General features: G+C 42.2%; 2 protein-coding genes across 6 annotated transcripts in view; one reads left to right on the top strand and one right to left on the bottom strand.

Annotated features, from left to right (window-relative positions):
- The first annotated feature begins 708 nt into the window (after nt 1–708).
- On the top strand, nt 709–2,154 carry LOC118903870 (protein FAM98B-like). Its single transcript, XM_036869368.1, is given in 3 exon segments — nt 709–961; nt 963–1,330; nt 1,333–2,154. Coding segments are annotated over 3 exon segments (1,197 nt in total). The 5' UTR covers nt 709–710; the 3' UTR covers nt 1,911–2,154.
- Nucleotides 2,155–20,596: 18,442 nt separating this feature from the next.
- The window catches only part of ZCWPW2 (zinc finger CW-type and PWWP domain containing 2), a 140,137-nt gene continuing 136,234 nt past the window's right edge, over nt 20,597–24,499 (bottom strand). For 4 of the 5 annotated variants that reach the window (XM_036869968.1, XM_036869969.1, XM_036869970.1 and 1 more), the window contains one exon: nt 20,597–21,234. In XM_036869968.1, the coding sequence (XP_036725863.1) occupies nt 21,073–21,234 (162 nt within the window). In that variant the 3' untranslated portion in view covers nt 20,597–21,072. Of the gene's footprint in view, nt 21,235–22,101; nt 22,666–24,499 lie in introns of those variants that run through there. The other variant, XM_036869973.1, reaches the window with a different exon arrangement.

The raw sequence follows: 24,499 nt of genomic DNA, 5'->3' as shown, positions 1-24,499 counted from the left end.
CACCATCCAAATAAACCACTTGAGCCCTCATCTTGTCTGATTCTGGGGAAAACCCCAACTCAGACAGTCAGCAACATAAATACACAAGCTAAAAAAATTGGGCTTTAAACATATTTGTCTCCAAATTAAAAAACTACTAAGACACACACCAATCGAATTCAAGAGACTCCAACTTATTCTACTTTATGTAGAATTTGTTTGGGGCTTTAGATATTTAATGGTTTCAGGAGAACTACTTCTTTTTAAAATATTTGGCTCACAAATGCTATCACACAGTGAACATTCTGTTCTTTACTTTGATCTCATTTCAGACTGGAAGAGTGACTTTGACCTTGTTTAGAGATGCCTTGCACCCTTGGGCTCCAAGCTTTCTCTCCCGCACCCCAAGCTCCATTTAGTGCCAACAAAACATGACTTTATATTTCAAATAAAAATATCTTTGAAAAGGCTCATTAAAGGGTTCATAAGATGTGCTGGTGTTTGAAATGAGTCTAAGGTGTATAAATGAATCAGGAACACACAGATTAAGTTTCCGTTGAAATAGAGTCTTCAAAAGAAAGGAATCCTTGGGAGAAAATACTTATAAGGATTTACTGCTTTGTTTCATTTGCTTGTTGTTTCATTTTGTTAAACATTTGAAAGACTGTTGAAATTTTTCTCTTCAATAAAAATACCCCTGAATTCTCTTAAAATTGCTGTTAAGAAGGACCATGAGAGGGCCGGAACCGGGTCCCAAAGCTACGATGGAGGGGGACGTGCTTGACACTCTAGAGGCGCTGGGGTATAAGGGACCACTGTTAGAAGAGCAAGCCCTTATGAAGGCAGCAGAGGGTGGACTGTCTTCACCTGAATTTTCAGAGCTCTGTGTTTGGTTAGGCTCTCAAATAAAATCATTGTGCAACTTGGAAGAAAGTATCACTTCAGCTGGGAAAGATGATCTAGAAAGCTTCCAGCTTGAGATGTGGCTTTTTAAAAGAAATGGCATGTCCATATTCTGTACTCGTATCAGGAGACATTAAAGACCGTTTAAAAAAGAAGGATGACTGTTTGAAACTTCTATTATTTTTAAGTACAGAGCTTCAAGCTTTACAGATACTACAGAACAAGAAATGTAAAAATTCTCAATTAGATAAAAATAGTGAAATTTATCAGGAAGTTCAAGCTATCTGCGATACCCTTGGTATTCCCAAGTCAACAACTTCTGACATTCCACTTATGCTGAACCAAGTGGAATCAAAGGTGAAAGATATTCTCTCACAAGTCCAGAAAAATCATGTGGGAAAACCACTGCTAAAAATTGATTTAAGTCTGGAACAGGCGGAACAACTGGAAAGAATGATGCCCTTTCCTGTGAATATGAGTGCCGTCGGCGGATGTTGATGGAACGATTAGATGTAACAGTGCAGTCCTTTGGAGGGTCTGATAGAGCAAAGATAAAAACAGATGACATAGCAAGAATTTACCAGCCTAAGCGTTATGCTTTGTCACCCAAGACAACAATAACCTTGGCACATCTACTTGCTGCCCGTGAAGATATATCCAAGATCATCAGTACAAGTAGTGGCTCCAGCCAGGAGAAGACAGCATGTGCCATTAATAAGGTGCTGATGGGAAGAGTGCCTGACAGGGGAGGACGGCCGAATGAAATTGAACCACCACCCCCTGAAATGCCCCCTTGGCAAAAGAGACAAGAAGGCGGCGGAAGGGGTGGTTGGGGTGGTGGAGGTGGAGGTGGTGGTAGAGGAGGTAGTGGGAGTGGTAGAGGTGGTTGGGGAGGGGGAGGGAGGTGGAGTGGAGGTGGAGGAGGGGGTGGTAGAGGAGGAGGTTTCTAAGGCAGGGGAGATTATGGTGGAAGAGGGGGCTATGGAGGAAGAGGGGGCTATGGTGGAAGAGGTTATGGAGATCCATGAGGAGGAGGTGGTGGTGGATATAGAAGATATTAAAAGCTACAGCATTTAGATAGCAGGCTTACTTCTTAATAGATACATTAGGCATAGTGTTCTAAATAACTACTTGAATGTCATCTTTGTAGTAAACACCATGTTAGATTCCCTGATGATATCATTCTTGAATTGGGTTTAGTATGTAAAGAGCATTGTTTTATACTACTATTTGATCTCTTAGACAAAGTGATGATTTTTTCCATATTCTGTGTACTCTGAGCATGTTATATCTTTTTAAAAAACAAAAAGAAATGAGCAAAAATTATTTTTAAAAGTGTAAATATATTATTACCATCAAACTTGGAAAACAGAAAGTATTTTATTGTCATGATTGAATTTAGATTGTTACCTGTATTTTATTCAGGTCTGAAACACATAAATGACCCCACTTGTAGTGGAAAGGAAAAAAAAAAAAAATTGCTGTTAAGAGACAATCATTTCTATGGGCAATAAATATTTAAAGTTCTTGTTACTTAGAGAACAAAATTCTAGAGGTTCTGTCAATCCCCCCAAAATTGTTTTAATGTCCTAAAATGAAATATCTTTAAGGACTGGGCAATCTAACATGAATAGACTTCAGCATATGTTTACATTCATGCCAAATTTATAAAGTTATCAGCATTACAGCTCATGAAAAACAATCTGTAAGAAAGATTGAAATTCCTTTACAATTTGCAAATTCATTTGCTTGACTTCCCTCAAAGCTAAAAAAAATTTTTGGTAAATTATTATCATATCCAAATGTCTCCATGTTTTAAACACTTCATTGTAATTAAATATGCACCAAAGAAAGATTTTTTAAAAAAATACTTTTGCCTATGTATGACTAGGCTAACATGTAAAAATGTTAAACGAGATTTAAAAAACTCATTGTTTTCATAACCTGTGCTATAGAGTAGATGCAGTTAGACCTGAGAAAAATTAATTATAAATGATACAACACATGCCTGGTCCTCAAATATTTTAAATTAACTTTCTTTGACAAAAATGTACAATAGTGGGTTTCTGGGTAACCTCACTAAGAGCATTTCCTCTTAGGTATTTCTAATATTTTGCCTCTTATAGTTTGAATGGTCTATTATTTTTAAGAAGAAAAAGCACAGACAGTAATTACTCTTTCAATTTATAGATATATATATATGTATTTTTAAAAAGTACTCTTCTTCCTTTTCACAAACAAATCCTAGTCTAGTTGTCCTTTTTTCCCTTCTGGTTACATCTCAATGGTGACCTCTCCTGTCTCTTGCCCCTATACACCCCACACATACCACATACATCACACACACACACACGCCCCACACACATACCACATACATCACACACACACCCCACATACAACACACATACACACACGCCCCACACACATGCCACATACATCACACACACACACACCACATACCACACCACACATACACACACACACCAAACCACACAAACACACCACACACACACATACCACACACACATACCACATACATCACATCCCCCCCAGGGATTCTTTTGTCTCTGTGTGTCTCTCTCTCTGGCTTCCTCTCTTCGATTCTTTCACTCTTCCCTACTTCCCTATGTAAACCTCTCAAAGAAACTTATTCTTCAGAATTAAAGCACAAATAATTAATTTGCCAAGATTATGTTGATAAAAGGGAGCAAATAATAAATGATGATAGCAAGTGATAAAAGCAAGCAAATCAATCAGTTTTATAAAGAGTGAACACCAGCTGCTGCCACAGAACAATACAGGAGCTCGATCATTTAACATGTTAAATGTGAGTTGCAGTTCTGCGTTATGCCTCTCTGAGGGGTGTTAGCTTATTCAATAAGGACAAGCCTGTCTCTCTGAGGTGAGATTCAGGAGTGACAGATTCAGCTGGCTTTGAACCGCAGACATCACCGTCACCCTGCGACCCAGACAGGACTCACCGTCCAGAGATCCTTTCAGTAACTGTGTTTCTTCCAGCGAGAGGGAGAAGGGGTGAAATCCACAGCAGAGAATGACAGAACATTTCAGAAACAGAATTTTATTTGATCTTCTGTTGGGAGAGCTAATTACATGTCGACGTGCGACCTTATGTCTTGATAAACATATATTGATTGAACAGATTATTTCCTGCTGGGTCAGAAACATTCAGACATATTTGTGTTACTACCTATATAATTTATTGGAGGGCACTGATGGCTTTAATGAAGTCAGAAAGTTTCGAGTAGCAGAAGTAATGTAAGGCAGACTGCAATCTATGAATTTTCTAATTTTTCATTCTGGCTAAAAATATTAACCTATTTTGACTCATTAGCCATGTTTATATGTTTACATAGTGATTTATTTACATAAGCAGGTCTGTGTAAAGTAGACCAATATCCAGTGCCCTGTACAAGTTCAGGAAACAAGGAAAGAGGGGTCCAAGCTCCCAAGAGAGAGATTTAAAGGTGAAGCTGGACTCATGAGACACTCAAGCAACTGACTAGTGAAATCTGCAACAGTAACTGCAGCCTCAGCCACACTGGCTGCGCCCCACTTTCTACTCCGATGGCCTTTGAACTTGTGGTTCCCTCTGCCTGGGCTGGTGTTTCCCAGATGCACGCATGGCTCTGGGCCCAAATGTCTACGGAGAAAGCTTTCCTGACACCCTAAGTCAAATATACAAAATAGCATCCTTCATCTTCGTTTTATTTTCTTCTTTGCTTCCTATCTTCATTGGCCTGGTCCATAACTTTAGTTTTATTACTATATATTTTATCCACTAGAATTTATTCCTTTTTGTTTACTGCTTTTCTTAGCTCCTAGAAGGGTGTCTGAAGGGCATTAAATAAATATTTGTTGACTTGACTAGAAGGTAATTGTGAAGCATTAACATCATTTACCTTGACTAATATCATCTCAATACCATGCAAGTCACTGTGACAAATGAAAGACATGGTCCTTCTCTTCGAGATGCTTATAATCTATTTGGTGAGACAAACCTGTCACATATTACTTTAGCTATCTATTACTGTGTAACAAATTACCCCAAACATCAGTAGCTTAAAACAATAAATGTTTATTATAACACACAGCTTCTGTGGATCAGAATCTAGGAGTGGCTTGGCTGGGTGGTCCTGGCTCAGGGTGTCTCATGGGGTCACAGCCAAGACATCGGCCGGAGCTGGTCATCTGAAGGTTGCCTGGGGCTGAAGGGCCACTTCCAAGCGAGCTCAGCCACATGCTGTCAAGTTAGAGCTGGTTTTTGGTGGGAGGCTTCAGTTGCTCACCACATGGACTTCTCCAGAAGGCTGCTTGAGTGTCCTCATGACCTGCAGCGGGATTCTTCCAGATGAGGGACCCAGAAGAGAGCCAAGTGAAAGCCTCAATGTCTCTTCTGACCTGCCTTGGAGGTCGCCCGCTGCCATGTCTGTAACTTCCTTATGGTCATACAGGTGAGCCCTATCTGCAAAAGAGTGTGAATACCAGGAGGTGAGAATCACCTTGGAGACTGGCTATCACACACATGGAATAAATAACAAAGCATATGTGTCCATGTATAATTAAGTGCTATACTGTGAAAACATTCTAGATTCAATCTGTTTTTGTTTTTAAATGGTAAGTTACCTTTATTTATTTATTTATTTATTTATTTATTTATTATTTTTGGCTGTGTTGGGTCTTTGTTTCTGTGCGAGGGCTTTCTCTAGCTGTGGCAAGCGGGGGCCACTCTTCATAGCGGTGCGCGGGCCTCTCACTATCGCAGCCTCTCTTGTTGCGGAGCACAGGCACCAGACGCGCAGGCTCAGCAGTTGTGGCTCACGGGCCTAGTTGCTCTGTGGCACGTGGGATCTTCCCAGACCAGGGCTCGAACCCGTGTCCCCTGCATTAGCAGGCAGACTCTCAACCACTGTGCCACCAGGGAAGCCTTAGGTTCAATCTGTTTTGAACTTGGACTTACATAGTTGGAAAGGCTTAGTTAGATGGCAAATTTAAACCTCATCTGCACAAAGGTTCCAGATATTTTCATAACATAAACCCCATTCATTTATTTATTCAGTAAATATTTAGTAAATAATTATTCATTAAATAAATATTTATACATAATATTTATTAAGCCATTGCTTGCTGTGCTAGGTTCAGGGTTATGAATAGAGCTCAGAACCTGGGAAGGGGGAACTCACAGTCCAGGGTGTATAAGGTCCAAACTTTGGAGCCATAATGGTTTTGAGTGAATTTAAATACTTTGTGCAGTGGGGCAAGGACCATCATCCAAAGCCAGTTTTTCTCTGGACACTAAAAACAGAAATTACAAATACACAAAATATCTGTTACCGAAAGTGGGGTCTGGCTGCTCACTGCTCAAAAGCCAATAAAGAGGCAAAGTTGGCAGAAAGGAAAATTTGCTTTATTTCGGATGCTGGCAACAAGGGTGGGGGGGGGGGCAGACTCATGTCCAAAGGCCACTCCCCCCACTGACAATCAGTGGGCAAGAGCTTTTATAGACAGAGGGAGAGGGCTACATGCAGAAACAGCACAGTCAGCTCTGACATGTGCTTTAAGCTGTAAACTTAAAGAAAGCAGTGATACACATCATAAGTAGTTATACTCTGTGACAACTTCACTAGACACATTTTTTTAAAATCCTAAACATTGGAGTCAAAAGTATGGTTAGAAGTAAAACAATAGTTTTTCATTAGAGTTTTTAAAAACTTTTTACTAATGTTTTCCTCTGAGATGCCTTAGGAGCCCTCTGGAAAACTCAAACTTAGCTAGAGAAAGAAACTTACAATCTGCTATCACAAGCAATTCAATACTCCAGAAAAACTTTGTTTTCTTAACAGAGAGAGAAAACCAAATTCAGTCTTGCATCAGTTTACTGTTAATAACAAAATTCATTTACCTAATTAAATTCAATCTAATTTTAATCCAGACAATGTACAAAATTCTTTTCTCAAAGTTCCTTTTTCACAAACCTTTTATCACTTTTTGAATCCATATTAATTTGTCCCTTACCTTCCCATACATAAGCAACCAGCCCTAAGACAAAATTATTCTCCTTTTTTTTTCCAACAAAAATATCTCGTCTTTATTTCTTCTCTCACCAGCAACACATATCTTACTCGCTTTACATATTGAAATGCTTTCCTTATCATTTTTACATATTACAATTTTTAACCCTTGAAAACCTTAACAAAACCAAGAAACAAGTAACTGAACTATTTGTTATATCAGCATTTTCTGACTGGCCAACTTAAGAACATATTGCATAACCTCTAAAAACATACATTTTTCTCATAGAACAATTTATCTTTAATGTGGTACAAGATATGCGTTTAATAAACCCAAACCTTCTCCCCACCCCTACCCCCCATTGGCTTGAAGTTTTACTAATTAACCCAAGGATGAAGTTTCAGGCAAAGTGGGCTGTGTTTGTATTTCAAGGACATGATAAAAGTTAACTTCAAGCTTTCTCCTAAGTTTATTTTTGTTCTCTCAGGGTCAGAATTTTGAAGAAAGTATGTTATTAAGCTATCTTTCTCTAACTGCATACGCAAAAGGAACCAGTTTTGGAGTTTCAAAGGAGTTTCATCTTAACCAGTTTTCTCCAGAGTTTGAAGAATAAGGTTGGTGGCCACACAGTGTTTAAAAAAATCATCTTTCTTTTTTTCTTAGTCACAGTTTCACAGCTTAAATTTTTCTAATGAATCGAAGCTGAATTTCCCATTTTACCAAAGGCAACAAAAATACCAATCACACAAATGGAATACACACACACATCAGAAGACAGAACTGTTGCAAATCTTCCAGAGCGTGATCAATATGGAGTCCCAAACAAACACTTCCCAACACAAACAGGCCTCAACATCAGACACACATCAGAACCAATTGGCAAAAACACCCAAATAGCACTTCGTGCTCAAAAGAGAAGTTTGCCGGGTGCACACCGGTGGACTTACTTGGTCTTGGAGCTCGTCAGCTCGTCCTGAGGCATCTTTCCGTTCCACCAAGGAAAAGCGTACTTTGGCAGCCAGTGCTGAGCAGGGGAGAAACAGGGAGGAGCCCCGAAACAAATGGTTCGGGCAGCTGCTAGAAACGTCCCCCTAAATCCCCCTCTCAGGGCTGGAGAGCCACGAGCACAGGACTCCTCACAGCCATCCCAGCGCGTCTTCATGGCGGCGGCTGTGGGCGGGAAAACCCAGGAGCCAGATATCGCGAGAGCCCAGCCTCACGCTGGGAACCAAATACTTACCTAAAGTGGGTCCAGCTGCTCGCCAGTCAAAAGCCAATAAACAGGCAAGCCTCGTGGAAGGGAAAGCTTGCTTTATTTTGGAGGCCGGCAAATGGGGGTGGGGGGCGGTGGACTCCTGTCCAAAGGCAGACTCCCCCCACTGACAATCAGTGGGCAAGAGCTTTTATAGGCGGAGGGAGGGGGCTACATGCAGAAACAGCAGAGTCAGCTCTGACGCTCATCTTGAAATTGGTCATCCACCAATGGTCTGACCACCATCATCTTGATTGTTTTAGGTACAGTTAATCTTCAGTTCCAGGGTTGGTTTGTTCCCATTTCTCTGAGGCCAGTTCTTGGAACTGTGTCAGCTTATGTCATGGCTACAGTCTGGTCATCATGCAGTTAATGTCTTCCACCTGGTGGGGGTTTCAGTATCTATAAGACAGCTCGCAGGATATGGCTCAGAATATTATCTCTAGCCCATGAACAGGAACTAAAGGTTCCTCTTTGCTTCATGACTAAACTATTATTATTTAGTCTTGTTGCACTGTTTTCCTTTGTTTCTGCAGTTTCTCACTTTTCTAATTAAACTAATTCTTTGGCTAAAGTTTTTCCACAGACAAAAGGCAGGCTGAGGACATGGGGGGCAAGGACCATATGGTCCTGCTCCGTTTCATATTCACATTATGTGAATGGAAAATAAAATTGTCATCATGCTCTCAGTATAAGCAATTTCAATTTAATAGAAGAAAGGTGGATTTTGGAAATAATCAGCCAAGTAATCTAACATCAAAAAATTCACCAATCATGATTACAAAATGTGAAGGGAAGCCACATGACCACCTTAACAAGAGGAATCAGTAGAAACTGATCTGATTCTCTAAAGCACCTCTACTTCCCCTCCCATGCCCAAATGGGAATGCAACCAATTTTATGGGTTTTTAATTTATCAGGCCACCAAAACATGTTCAAGACCAATGAGTCTCCACTAGTATTTGTCACAACAGTGATTGACCAAAAGGACATTTAGCATCTAAATTAAGTGACCACTGATTCTTTGAACATTTTCTCTTCTCCCTATCCATTGCCTGATTTATTATTCTTATCTCACTTTCAGGCCCAAGTTTATGGCCTATGTTAATGTTAATTTTCCTCCCTCTCTAAGGAATTAGAGAAAGACTACCATCTCAGTCATTTGGTCAATGTTCTTTAATACAGAGATTAACCCAATGCACTGTTACAGGTAACATAAAAGTCAAGCAGAAACCAAACCCCAAACAGTTATAGGATTGAAGGATCAAAAAAATAAAATAAATTTAAGAACATGAAAAAAAAAAAAAAAAAAAAAACCCAGCATAGCAGAGAAATAGACCCTCTACACCTGTGGTGGAACCAAGGACAGACGTAAGAGCCTAACAACTGTACAGACACACAGACTTACTAATTCCTCTTCTAGGAAGGACAAAAATGTGAATGGACCGAAAGATGGAATGATAAGGATGTTCATGGCAGAGTGATTTATATTTGTGAAAACAGAAACAAATGCTCATCAAGAGAGTATTTCATTGTGTGGATATAAATATCTAAGTACATAAAAAAGCAATGGAAACAATCATGTGATCGATATTCCATATGTGCTTTTAAAAGTACATATTTACTTGGAAATGAGGTTGGAAGGATTTTTACAATGTCAGCAATGATTTACCTGTAGTTGGTAGGATTGTAGGTGATTTGCATTTTCTTTTTTCTTTTTTTTTTGGCCATGCTGCTCAGCTTGCAGGATCTTAGTTTCCCACCCAGGAGCCCTCGGCAGTGGAAGTGCGGAGCCCTAACCTCTGGACAGCCAGAGAAATCCCGATTTGCATTTTCTTACTGAGATTTTCTCTTCTTTTTCCACAAGCACACTTAGTGGATGCATCACATCAAACGTGCATCCCTAGCCTCAACGACTTTGGCTCTGGGGTAGGCTGCGTGACTTGTTTGGCCAGCAGGATGTTAGCAGGCATGGTGCAGGCAGAGGCTTGGAAAGCACTGGCACGATGGACTTACTCTTGCTCTTGCCCCTCTGCTGTCTCCACAAGGACATGCCCATTGGCAGATGAAAGGTGGTGGGTGAGTGAGGCAGAGCTGAGCTGCCCGTTTTCCCCCTGAGACTGCCCCAGCTCCCCAAGGGCCGGCCAGTCCCCAGATCCTGAGTGAGCCCAGAAGATCAGCAGAGTCCTGCTCAGGCAGACCTGCCAACCACTGGCCCAGGGCATGAGACCAGAGGAAGGTAGCCACGCCCCCCAGCCTTGCAGGGTCCCTAACTCAATCACATGCTTTGCTGTCTGCTGCTGGCATTTCGTGTTTGCTGGCTGCCCTGCATTCATGTAGCCATAGGCAACCAGGAGAGCACGATGGGAGTTGGAAGAAAAATCAACAACCAGCTCAGGTTCAAACCAAAGTTGTAGTATAGAACTTGCCAGAAGACATTTCTGAACAGGCTAGACTGGCAGAAAGTTTAAAATCAATATAAAAATGGAACTGATGTTCTAACATGTGCAAGGCACTGTGCCACGGTCTGGGTGGGTCACCACGTGCAAGGACACACCCTGCCCCACTCCTGGAACACACATTGCAATCGGGGACCCTCCTGGCACAGACCCGGCTCTCAGACAGTCACCAATGACTGGATGCACGTGCCACCACACTCAAGAGCTTTCAACTTGAAGGTAGTTAAAAATGCATCAGCTCTTCCCCAACCTGATGCTGAGAGCATCGTGAAATCAAAAAGGCTGCTCCAACAACTGGATGAACTTAAAGTAACGAGGTCTCTAAGTTGACTCGAACAGAAGAAAATATTACGTTTTCAAGGAGGACAAATGAACGTATCTACCTGTAACCTTTCTGACAGCCAGAGACCCACTGCCATCGAAAATTCCGCGGCTGGGGTGCATCATTCCCAGGCAGCCGAGAGTTTAATAAGACGTCGCAGAGACACCAAACCTTCCAGTCTGAGGCCGCCTGCTGGCAGCCCCAAGGCGCTCACTTTGGAAGCTGACAATCTGAGCTAACATCAGGGCATGGAGATGCTCAGATATGGGGCACAGGCTGGCACAGGGATGTCCACCCACTGGTCCCTCCCTCCCCCCGGTGCCTGAAGATCACAGAATGGTATGACATCCCAAACTCATCCAGTTCCCAGCACCCTTATGTGTTCATCCTGGAGATGCTGGGGGTGTTGCCAAGCCCGGCTGCCCTGTGGAACGAAGTGATGCCTTTGGTGTGACAGACAAATCTTTCTTCGAGCAGAGCCCAGCCTGCCTGGCCAGCCTTAACTCCCAAGATCCTTCCCCTCCACCCCCTGCACTCTGCTTACCCAGGTTAAGTATCTGCTGTTCCTGCTTTTCTCACCTCTGTGCTCGTTCAGCCTGTGACTCTCATCGCCTCCAGCCGCCCCCTCTTCTATCTTCCAATTTGGGCTTTGCTTCCTAGGACTCGCTCCCCAACTAGACTGTAAAAATGATCATTAAGGGACTTCCCTGGTGGCACAGTGGTTAAGAATCCACCTGCCAATGCAGGGGACGTGGGTTCGAGCCCTGGTCCAGGAAGATCCCACATGCCATGGAGCAGCTAAGCCCGTGCACCACAACTACTGAGCCTGCACTCTAGAGACCACGAGCCACAACTACTGAAGCCCGTGTGCACAACAACTGAGCTTGCGTGCCACAACTACTGAAGCCCACACGCCTAGAGCCCATGCTCTGCAATGAGAAGCCACCACAATGAGAAGCCCGCGCACCGCAACGAAGAGTAGCCCCTGCTCGCCGCAACTAGAGAAAGCCTGTGCGCAGCAACGAAGACCCAACGCAGCCAAACAAATATATGAATAAATTAAAAAAAAAAATAATAAAAACGATCATCACATAATATGCAACAAGCCAGGCACTTTGTTAGGTGCTTTGCCTGTCTTAGCTCATTCTATCCTGTTCTACAACTCTAGGAGATTAGCATCATTACTATTATTATCATCACCACGTATCCTAGTTTTCAGATAAGGAAATTGAGGCATGAAGAGGCTGAAGCAACTTGCCCAGAGCACCAGTACCAGTGGGTCTGGAGGTCACGTGTTCACTATAATATTACCAGTGCCCATCGCACTGAATGAAGGAACAAATGAAACCTCTCCTTGAGGCTGTTCCTGCAAGCAGAATTAATCGCACTCTCCTTTGCTTTCAAATCTCCACCTTAACACATTCTACCTCATAAAACTGGAGCCCAGTTTCCAAATAATCCGCACTGTCATGCATTGCTGTGCATTCACACCCTAGACCTCCTTTGCTGGAAAGAAGTCAGGCTGGCATAGATCAGGTGACCTCCAGCTCTGGCACTGCCGGACGGCAGATGCTCCTGAGACAGGCCCAGGAGACCACAGAAGAGGTGGGCAGAAGGGCTGTGGGCAGCCCTCACCATGAAGAAGTACAGCCTTTCCCCCTCTGATGAAGGGGCTCCAAGAGCTTGCTGGTTCACTTAGAACCACCATCCAAGATGCAGGTCCCCTGCCAACCTCCCCTCCTATGCCTCCCACATCTTAGCTTCAACCACAGCCGTAGGTGAGGTTGTGGTGGTTATGGAGGAACAGGGGCAATGGTCTGCAGGCAGACAGCTCAGCAGGAAGTGGAGAGAGGAAACGGTGGTCTTAGGGAGCACCTAGAGTCTGAGCCAATTGTGTGGTGGAAGCATTGAGTCCCCTCAGGCCAAGACCCAGTGGGGTTTAAACATCAGGTGTTGCTGTCATTGGCCTTCTCTGCAATTCAAGAGGAACCAAAAAAGGGATTTAAGAGGGGAGTCCTAGTTTTTGCTTAACCCCCTCCAAATGAATAGCTGAATGAATAGCTGTTGAATAGCTATTGACAGCCCAGGTCTAAAGCTGTCTGTTGACCTCAGAGGCTGTGAGGTATGGCATCTCACCTCTGGCAGGGGACACCTAAGAGGGAAGGAATTGTATGAAGGGATTTTGTAGCTATCTGGAAAGAGAACTCCCTTCTGCTTGGAGACATTCAGTTTTCAAATGTACTTTCTGCTTGGAGGACCCCCTACATTTTTCCGTTGCTCCATCACTAGATAGAAAATTCCAGAAGAGAGGGGTACAGCCACACACACTTCTCTCCTGCCAGCTCCTTTCCCTCTGCAAATTGCAAGAGGGTTATTTTATAAAAATTTAAATGTATGCAATGTAATTGCCTGTCATAATAAGCAAGTGTCACTGCTAAAACAGACTGATTCTGATCAAATATTTTGGTCAGCTTCCTGGCTTTCAAAAGGTCTTTGGAGCCAGGGTCCAAATTCCACCTTGCTGGTTGAGGGTGTGCTTAAACACACATGGGCTCCCTGTGAAAGGCATTCACACATTTACTGGAATGCATCCAAAGAGACAAAGAATCCTGACACTGCCCATCAGTATTAAGACCCTCCCCCTCCACTGTCTTTAACTGAAAGTCTGTGAGGAAGGCAAGGTGATTTAAACCCACAGCTAAAGTTCAAAAGTGAGATGTCCCTCAGAAGACAGACGTTGCTGTTCACATACCCATTAGAGAGAAAATGGTGATGCTGCTAGCGATGATTTCCACAGATTAATTTAAAAAAGAGAAAAAAGGAAATCTGATATTGATGACCAGCAGATGGAGTAATACAAAACTAAGACAAGTGATCATATCAAATGCATAGTTACATTTAATCTCAATAACTATAATTGCAATGTCCTTAAACACACACTTGGTTTCCTTCTAAAAGAATAGAAGATAAAGTTGATTTACAAAGCACTTTCACATAAAATTTCTCATTTTTTCCTCACAATGCTTTGCTTTAGAAAGTTCCACCCCCATTTTACATAAGAGGAAACCAGATGAGCATTCTACCACCCAGCTAGTAACCAGGTTATTAAACAATATAGACAGTAATTAAGGGCATGGGAACTGGAACCAGACAGAAATGTACTCAAATTCTGGCCCTTCCATTTACTGGTCATAAGACTTAGACAAGTTAATAGTTAAAATCTGGACCCAAACTTAGATTTTGCAACTCACAATCCTATGACACAATACCAAAGTGCTAAGGAAGACACAGGCAACACAAGGGGGAGGGAAAAACATGCCTACTTTTCTTTGTCAAATGAGACGTTCCACCATCATAGGCATATCTCCACTCTATGTGATTACTGTAGTGTCTAAAGCTACTTACAAGGAACAAGTGACTCACTCTTAGAAGCCCTTAGTGATACGTTGGTGGTGTTGGTATACTATTTATTTGTAATATCTATACATATGCTGCCTCCTTGATAAAGCAATAAAGTTTCCAATAACACTCACCACTGCGGGCAGTGCAGGGGTGGGCTGAGCCAGTCTGAGGGGCCAGTCTGGGCCAGATCCAGGCAAAGCTGGGAAGGTCCAGGCAGAAGGCCTCAGGCTAGCACTCTGGGTCCACCCAGGAGGCAGGACTATTGTGACAGTAGTTCCAGCCTAAGGAGAAAATGTTGCAGGTACAGCTGGGAAGCTGACACCACAGCTGGTCTGTGAGATTGTTGCTGGGACCAAGAAGCCAAGTGGGTCGGTTAACTAGGGCCACAATAATGCCGTGTAATAAATGACCCCAAAATCGAGTGGCTAAAAGCAACGCTCCTTTATCCTATGGCTCTAGAGGTCACCTGGGGCAGCTCTGCTTCACTCTGCAGGTCTACGGGTCTGAGTCCTTGCCATGGTCTCGGTCTCTCCCCCTCCCAGAGGGCTTGGGGGCACATTCCTCTCAAGGTGATGGCAGAGGCACAAGACGAAAAGAAGAAACATGCAAAGCCTTGTAAGGCCTTGACTAAAAATTGGCACTATCACTTCAGCCCTATTTCATGGAGCAAAGCAAAAGGCCAAGCCCAATGTCACAAGGCGGACAAGGACACTCTGCCCATGACAGGGCCGTGGTAATTATGCAGGAGACTCACAAGAACTAACTCAGGCCAGTAATCCAATTAACTCTGCCCACCTCCATGGCCACATTATTATATCCCTCCAGTACGAAACACATTCCCACCTCCATCAAAGGGCACCCAGAAGTCTCACCCAATTGTGGCATCAGGCAACATTTAGGACTCCAAGATTACATATGGTCCAGATGTGAAATGGACCTGGGAACTAAAAGCACAAGCTACTGGCCCACCCCCTCCCACACCCACACAACAAGCAACATTGTAACAGAGACAGGATAATCACAATAGGCACCCCTATTCAAAACAAGAAAACTTGATCTTCGGCAAATCTGAAGTGCCTCTAGGCAAATTAGAAGAGTTCCCCTGCCATGGGAGTAGGAAGTGTTTCTTTCTTTTTTTAAAAATTTAATATACATATTTTTATTTTTATTTTTTTAAAATTTATTTATTATTATTTTTTTATTTACTTTTTGGCTGTGTTGGGTCTTCGTTTCTGTGCTAGGGCTTTCCTCCAGTTGCGGCGAGCGGGGGCCACTCTTCATCGCGGTGCGTGGGCCTCTCACTGTCACGGCCTCTCTTTGTTGCGGAGCACAGGCTCCAGACACGCAGGCTCAGTAGTTGTGGCTCACGGGCCCAGTCGCTTCGCGGCATGTGGGATCTTCCCAGACCAGGGCTCGAACCCGTGTCTCCTGTATCGGCAGGCAGACTCGCAACCACTGCGCCACCAGGGAAGCCCAATATACATATTTCTAAATTCTTTTTTTAAAAAATTTTATTGGAGTACAGTTGATTTACAATGCTGTATTAGTTTCAGGTATACAGCAAAGTGAACCAGTTATACATATACATATATCCACTTTTTTTTAGATTCTTTTCCCACATAGGCCATTATAGGAAGTGTTTCTTGATTGGATCTTGGTTCTGTTCCCATGGGAAAGGGAGGAGTGGTTGGGGGAGGGGGTAAGGGTTGGGACCCACAGTCCATGCTCTCTACAGCTCCTGGCTCTGTCCCGAGATACCCTTGCCATCATGTTCCTCATTGCTTCTGAAGAGGACACTGAAAATTATACCTTTTATTGGTGGCTACGTTTTCCCAGCCTGCTTACCACCTGAAGAAAATTGGACACTCAGAAGTTTCTTTTGGTCTCTCAAAAAATGTTTCAGTCTCTTTTAGTTCAGGCTGGTAGGACTTTGGTAATATCACTCTCTCTACAACTTAGCGGGCTTTCTACGGATTTGATTGCAGTTCATTCCATGTGTCAAAATCACAATTTTTTTCAAGACACGTTTCTCTCCAGATTGAATTACTAGCACTTTGGGCACATCCAGTGGCTGTGGACCCATGCCTCTGTCCAGCTGAAAGAGCTACTAAAAGTCATTTTGTCATATTTTGCAGTGTTACAGCCACACCCCTGATTGGGTCTTTGCCCTGAAGCCATGTTTTCTTGCAAGTCACCTGAATTTGGTCTCTGTCTTTCCTGCTATATAATTCAACAACCATTCCCTGGACTTAATCTTTGTCCCCAGGCTGTATCTTAATTTAAGAATTTTTTCCTGCCTAGACTGGCTGAAGATAACAGTTTTATTTTCTAAGTAGCAACTTCTGGGCTGCTTGCAAACTGTTCTTGTCTTTTGTTTGGTTTTTGTTTTGAGCATATCTCTTCCTTGTAGTAACTTACTGTTACTACATTTAAAAGCAAACAACTCATTCTTTCAAACAGTGCATTTAAAAGCAAACAACTCATTCTTTCAAAAATTTTCTCTGTCTGCCCTTTCCTTTGATTATGTTGCTCACCTCTTTGAGTGCTTTTACCATGCAACAAATCAGTGGATGGAAAAATCCTAATATTTAGATTTGTTCACACAGAATGTCCCACTTGGACCTTAAGACCAAATTTATCTGTACTAACCAACTCTTCTAGAACTCTTCTGAGAGGTATCAAGAACTGGTTCAGCCCTAAAGAAATATTAGAACTTTTAAATTGTACTATGTCTCCTGTTGGGACTCAATAGAGAGAAAAATGATAGAATAGGACTTGATTATTTTGAAAATTTTCAAAATCTTACCTTCATCCTTTGGAAGGGCCACAGCAAATTCTACTGGTCTGGAAGTACCTGGAACAGAACTCTACCATTTGTCAGCCCCAATATGGTGGAGTCATAGATTACCAGTTATTTGGTAGAGGCAGTAGATGGCAGAATGATCTGGTTCCACCTAAAGCAGCAGTCCCCATCCTTTTTGGCACCAGGGACCAGTCTCGTGGAAGATAAGTTTTCCATGGACCTGGGGAGGGGGATGGTTTCAGGATGATTCAAGCGCATTACATTTATTGTGTACTTTATTTCTCTTATTGTTACATTATAATATATAATGAAATAATTATACAACTCACCATAATGCTGACAGGAGGCGGAGCTCAGGCGGTAATGCAAGCTATGGGGAGCAGCTGTAAATACAGATAAGCTTCGCTTGATCGCCTGCCGCTCACCTCCTGCTGTGCGGCCCACTTCCTAACTGGTACCGGTCCGTGGCCCAGGGGTTGGGGACCCCTGACCTAAAGCACTACACAGGTCACCTCAGGTACATGAATGCAAGGTTCTTCCAGAAAGAGGAAACAACCATTTTTTTTTTGTATTTTATTTTTTATACAACAGGTTCTTATTACTTATCTATTTTATACATATTAGTGTATACATGTCAATCCCCACCCCCCAATTCACCCCCCCCCCCCCCCCCCGCCTCCCCCCCCCGCCCCCCACCACTTTCCCCCCTGGTGTCCATATGAGCAAACCACCATTTTTTTCCACAAAGACTCTAGACCGATCTGCAAAGTTTATGACAGCACCTAGGTCTATAGTAGATGGGTTAACTATCTGTGGCCCATCGGCCTCCACTGCAGAGCCAGTAAGGCCAAGGCTATAGACATTACAGACTCTTGCAAGACTTTGTCCCACTGGAGGCAAAAAGAGACTAATCCATTCAATGTACACAGCTTGTCTCCAGTAAAGATAGAGCTAAGCCTCTTACCAATGGAAATCCCTGAATGAATCTGGCTTCTAGCATGGGGCAAGTGGACCAGGTCTTCCTAGAATATAGGGTAACAGAGCTGGCTTCAGTGCTCAACTCTCCAGGGTCTGCAGGTCTAACTGGGGACTCAGCTTCCAACGGGTGCTGAGCCTCCATAAGTTCATGGAGGCTGTAGACTGGGATGACTTGGCCCAAATCATTCCAAAGAGGATGAGGCAGCCTCCTCAAACTGGACAAAGAGGGGCTCTTACTCAAATCCAAATGCTTGGGCAGGAGGCCCTGACATACTGCCTTACACCTCACATATCAAACCTGGTGTAACTAGTGTACATAGAGTTAAACTTCCTTTGGAAGGCAGATGCAATTTCCTTACAATGTTTTCCTTGGGGCACAACTAGACGCTCTGGCTATAAACGTAGGGTATTGCTCACCTCTAGGCCTGCCCTAGAAGGCAGCTCATCAGATCCTTGGTCCCAGACCCGCAGGAGCAGGTGTCACCTCTGGCTGTGCTGAAAGGAAGATGTTAGTCTATTAGGACCCAGAGGAGCATGGCAGAGGCAGTCAGAAGAGAAAGGCTCTGAGCCAACGACATTCATAGTCATAACTTGCATCTTTTCCATGTGTTCCGATTGTTACACACACTTTATGTAGCTTATTATGTTGCTTTCACAATAACCTCCACTCTACAGATGGAAAGAAGACTAGGCTCGGAGAAGTTCAATAACTTGTCTCGGGTCTCCCAGCTAGTAGATGGCAGCGCTGGGATCTGAAGGCAGGCATTCTGTTTCCACATGGGACATTACCTGCGGGGAGGGTCTTCAGCCAGGCATGATTCTCAGCCCTGAGGACAGAGATGTTAGTTGACTGCACCTTCCTCCTCTTCCTGGGCACATCCCATCTGGAAATTTGAAAGCCTGTATCGTCACGTGGATAGAGGCTCCCCCAGCCTCTTCTTGGAAGGAGACTGCAGTTTCCCCTGCCGAAGAGCCAACTCAAATGTTTGTTCACAGCATCATTTTGAGCTGCTCAAGCTCACAAAGACTCCAGTGGACATTCCAGACTCTATCACTTAGACTACTGCAGAGTCGAATTCAGTCTGGAAATTTCAGCATCTTACGTACGGACTCTCCCTTTGATGAGCACCGGCTGCTCCACCAAGAGGAATTAGCTATAAGTGATCTAACCGACCTACTAGTCGGGGTTTAGATTAAACACCTGAATTGTGAATAAAGTCTTGCAAATACAGTTGAAGTCATTTTTATAGTTGATTCTAAGGAGTAACACACAATGGGATCAATTACTTCTTGAGATATTTCGTAGGCTGTGAATATAAAATCATACTGCTAAGGAAAAGTGAAAGAGTTTTTCTAAAATACTCTGGAGTAAATTCAGCTGGAAGAAAAAGGAAGTCTAAGCCTTCACTGTTTTAAACCACTTAGAATTGAAATAGGATGTGTGGAGAGACTGTTCCTAGTCACTCTGGTTCGTAGTGTGGTGTTGAAACATAGACTTTGTTAAAGCATGAACAGCCTAGACTCTTAGCTGAACTTACAGAGTTTGGCCCAAAGTTGACATGTGTCCTACGTTTCTAATATGCATGTGTTCCTACCTCAGTGAACAGCACTGTGAACACCAGAAACCTGGTCCCATGCCTATATCCAGTCTCCAAGTCCTAATCATCCACTCATGTTAATTGAGCCTGACTCTACCTGCTTCTCTCCATCAAGGCACCACCATAATACAGGCCCCCATGATCTCACAACCAAATTACCAAGTAGCCTCCCCGCTGGTGCTCTTGACTCCACAGTCCCTCCTGCTTACTCACCCACACTGCACTGCTGTGAGTTTCCTCAAATGTTTGAACCTCTTCCCCAGGTTGCTTAGCCTGGGTACACAGCCTCCTCATCTGCTGTGGCTCACCTTCTCCCCATCACACTCCACTCCAGCTACTTCAACCAACACCAGGAACCAGATGCTCTCTTTTCTTCTCTGCTTAAGCTTTGGTTTTTGTTTGTATGTGCGTGGAATGCCCTTTCCCCTCCCCCTCCCCCCAGGGAGAAGGAGGTATAGAGAGGGAGCGAGAGCTAGAAATGGAGATGGATGTGCAGACACACAAGTTGATGAGCACAGAACATGAGTGAGAAGGACACCCACTGGAACCCCATTCATGGGAACCCCTAAGGAATGGGGCTCCAGGGGGGAGGATGTTCAGGAAGTGGTACTGCAGGATGTACCTTTTACTTTTGTATATAGTTTAGATTTTTCTATAGTGAATATGTTTAACTTATCTCTATATATTTTAAATTACATTTTCCCATCCTCACCTACGAAATACTGATTCAGTGGGGAAGGGTCCAGGATTCTGATCTTCCAAAGACCCTCCATAGACTCTGTTAGTCAGTTAGGGAACTATAGCTGAAAAGATTGTTTCCAGTATAAGGCGGCAATTGACATTTTTGTTTTTTAAGAAAAGCTCCAACTCTATTACACAACCATTTTTTATTATTTCCTTTTATTTTACAGTAGCTTCTTTCTACTACAAATTCACATTCTCTAAGTATATTACATTTGAAATATCTGTAAGAATTATAATAGCATCGGCAGTTATTTTAGCAGTTAGCCACATTTGAACAAAGGGCCTAAATAATCACTATAAAGCATGTATTTGTGAAGTAGGTTTCATAAGCCATTTTAAAATTAAGGCAAACAAGAAAAAAAACCTACAAATGCAAATATCAGGGTTTCTCAGATTTCTAAATTTATAACACTAACTTAATTACCATTTGATTGACTCTCAAAACAATGGATATTCTCAAAACACAAAGTAGAAAGTTATTAGAAATAACAACTTTGCTATAATGTATACCTATTTCACTAAACATTTTTAAGTTTTGACTTTGGGAAAATATAAAGATGTAAATGTTTTTATAATTAACTTTTGAAAATATCTGTAATGCCTTAAAGTGCAGACATCAACGCATCTATTTCCTTAAACTTGTTAGTTATATTTTCAATACATTCTCCAGCTTTTAATCTTAGCCCATCAATTACAAGATAGTCCTCTTCACAGTGGTTTTCAAGCGAGCTGCCCACAGGAGCTTCAGGGCCACATTTAGATAACTGTAAAAATAACCATACAAGTCATCAAATTTACTTGAAGACCAGGCTTAATTATTTGAACAAAACATAAAGTTGTCAGTAACTCCTTAAGAAGGTGTTCCATTTGCTGGTGGTCAAATAATGATCCCCACGTAAAGTATAACGTACAGTAAGTGTGTGAGTGTAAAAATAACTTAGTATTTAGTCCTGTCTCTACTCTCCAACATCACACATTTTTAGTTAGCTTTAATTTTATGCTTTGGAAAAATGTGGTCATTAAAATTAAACTTCTGAGAGTTTTCTATATTTGTTTATTTTAAAAATGATTATTATGGGGAATACAAGTTAAAACTGTTTTAGTCACACTTTTCTCTTCTCATCTTCTCATAAGCATCTGCATTCCTTACAAACAGTGAGAGTGTGTGCTAGCTTAGTGGGAAAGAACACGGGTAAAAACAATGCAAACACACACACACACACACACACACACGCACACGAGATTTACAACTTCAAGGTTCATTAAAGGCAGAGGTAACTTCCCACACAATGTAAGAAAAAAAATACAAGCAGTTTATGGGACTTCCCTGGTGGTGCGGTGGTTAAGAATCCGTCTGCCAATGCAGGGGACATGGGTTCGAGCCCTGCTCTGGGAAGATCCCACATGCCGCGAGGCAACTAAGCCCATGTGCCACAACTACTGAGCCTGCACTCTAGAGCCCGTGAGCCACAACTACTGAGCCCACGTGCCACAACTCCTGAAGCCCGCACACCTAGGGCCCATGCTCCGCAACAAGAGAAGCCACCGCAATGAGAAGCCCACACACTGCAACAAAGAGCTTGCTGCAACCAGAGAAAGCCCGCGTGCAGCAACAAAGCCCTGACGCAGCCAAAAATAAATAAATTAATTAATTTTTAAAAAATACATGCAGTTTAGACAAGTGCTTTCATGTATCAAAAATGTACCTTTTATTATAATAATTATTAAAATAATTATTATTCAGTAAACTCTGTCTTATCTGTATATGGACTATCTAATTTGTGAATTATTCAGGTGGATTTTTATAATAATCTGAAATTAATTCCTTCCCATTGTTTTCCACGTCAGGGCATGTCAAGTAGTGTTAATATTAGCTAAGAACATAATTAATTAGAAAGGTGACTCTACTGAGGAAAATAATCTCATAAAGTATTTCAATGACAAATAGAAATGGATTTTGATTATCCATGTGTGTATGCTTTTTGTTCATGTTGCTACTCTCAATTCATTGGTATAAGTGCTTGAGAGTAATCAACCTGAAACCTCATACATGAAATGAATGATGAAAACATCATCAAAATTTACAACTTTGAAAATAGCTCAAACACTATCTGCCCAGAGAATAAACATGCTCAGAGCTTCAAAATTATCAGATGGTTCCTTTTGATGTGTTAGCTTGTAAAGGCCACTTTCTCCTAAAAACAAAACACATCTTCAGTGTTAAGTGGTATTACCTTTGGAAGCCATATTAATTTTTCCTACTAACAAAGAAACAAAAAAAGGAATCCCTTAGGTGATCATTTCTTTATTTTTAAGCTGTAAATGTAAATTGCTCTAGCTTTGACAGTTGGTCTCATTGCTATTCTCCTTATTTAAAAGTGAACAAGGCCCTAAGTACCCTGAACCTGGCATGAATTCCAGACTTGTAAAGCTCAGTGTGGAGAGAAGCTTATGAACCAGTCAGCAGGCAGCACTCACCTGCTTACCAGCAAGTTAAAATGGTTAATTTTTATAATTTCTAAATGACTTTAAAATATTACAAGAATCTAAAACAAAGAGCAAGCTCCTGGCTGGTGATGTATAAAAACTATTTTACCTTAAGAAATAAAAATCAGAAGTACTTTCCTGTTCTATGAAGTTACTAGTTATAATGGCAAAATAGAAGCCAATTCTGTGGCTGTAAAAGCTCCAGGACATTTCTACAAAAATCAACCTGGCTGTATTTTTGAAAAGACAAACTGCTAAGACTGAGAAAAAAAAACACTGCAAAAATCCATATAGTGCTCAAACAAAACACACATTTGCTAGAAAAGAATAATTTGTATATTAACTACATGTATACAATACATATATCACCAATCTATAGCTCTTGTCCTACAAAGGGTAGGATCTATATAGAGACAACAAGTTTTTTGTTTGTTTTTGTTTTTGTTTAAAAAGGAACTCTAGTTGGAAAAATGGCATTCACAACCCATGGAAATTTCAAGTACAAGTTGGTATCACTGACCAAGAAAACAATTATGTTTTTCAGCTCAGCAAGTGTTTTTATCATTAATTTTATTTTCCTTGACATTTTGATCTCAACTGTAAATTCTGTATATTTCCTTGATTTCTAACTCAGTCAAGGAGGTATTTAAGAATCATCTTTATTCTTGTTGAAGTTCTGAATGAAATCAGCCAAAGTGGGTAAACAATCTTGTCCACTTACAAATCCACCTTTTCTGCATCTCAGAACAGACAGACTTGGGGATGGGTAGTTCCTCAAAGTGAGAATATGGGAAAAGAGACAAAGTGACGAATTCTTAGCTGTTACTCTCTCCAGTGGCTGCCACTGACAATTCTCATCTGTAATAATAGCCAACCCTAGGTGTCAATTACTCTGCAAAGCACTTTTCCTGGTTTGCCTTGTTTCACCCTCAAAACAGTCCTCTGAGGCAAGTGCTAGGCAACCTTGCCACGTCCCCCAAGTCCTCACTGGCAGGACCAGGATGGGCATGTAGGCACTGTATCCTGAGCCCGTCTCCTATCCACTGCCCTCCTGACTCCAGGCACACTGTACACCCAAACGAGGGAATGAGAGAAGGAATGAAACCTTAAGGTTCCAGGGCTCCCCACTGCTGTTTTTCTTCCTAACTACATAGGGAACAGCTGTACCACCTTGTGGAAGTGTCTGCCCCATGACTTATTTTTCTCACACCTGCCACACTGCTGCTCTGTGTTAATGAGCTGGGCTTGTACCTCATTTTATTTGCACAGACATGGAGCTGATGTGCTGAGCAGTGTGTCAACCAACTCAAAATTTCTGTTTTCATATAAAAATATTGAATACAGTAAGCACACATGGCCTTTCTCAGCCCAATACAGCTGACCAAAAGAAAAAGACAATTTAGTTAAGAATGGTGAAATAGATTCCAGTGAAAAACCCCGCCTCCAGGATGTTACTAATGAGGTTTGTCCCCATGGAGGTCAACCCTGTGCATGAAACAGGCAGAGCAGGTTTCCTGAGTTGCTCCTGTCCTGGCCCTTCTC

The sequence above is a fragment of the Balaenoptera musculus genome, chromosome 11 (genome assembly GCF_009873245.2).
Source record: "Balaenoptera musculus isolate JJ_BM4_2016_0621 chromosome 11, mBalMus1.pri.v3, whole genome shotgun sequence".
Lineage (NCBI taxonomy): Eukaryota > Metazoa > Chordata > Mammalia > Artiodactyla > Balaenopteridae > Balaenoptera > Balaenoptera musculus.
Note: the sequence above shows the minus strand (reverse complement) of the source record. Positions and strands in the feature narration are given on the sequence as shown.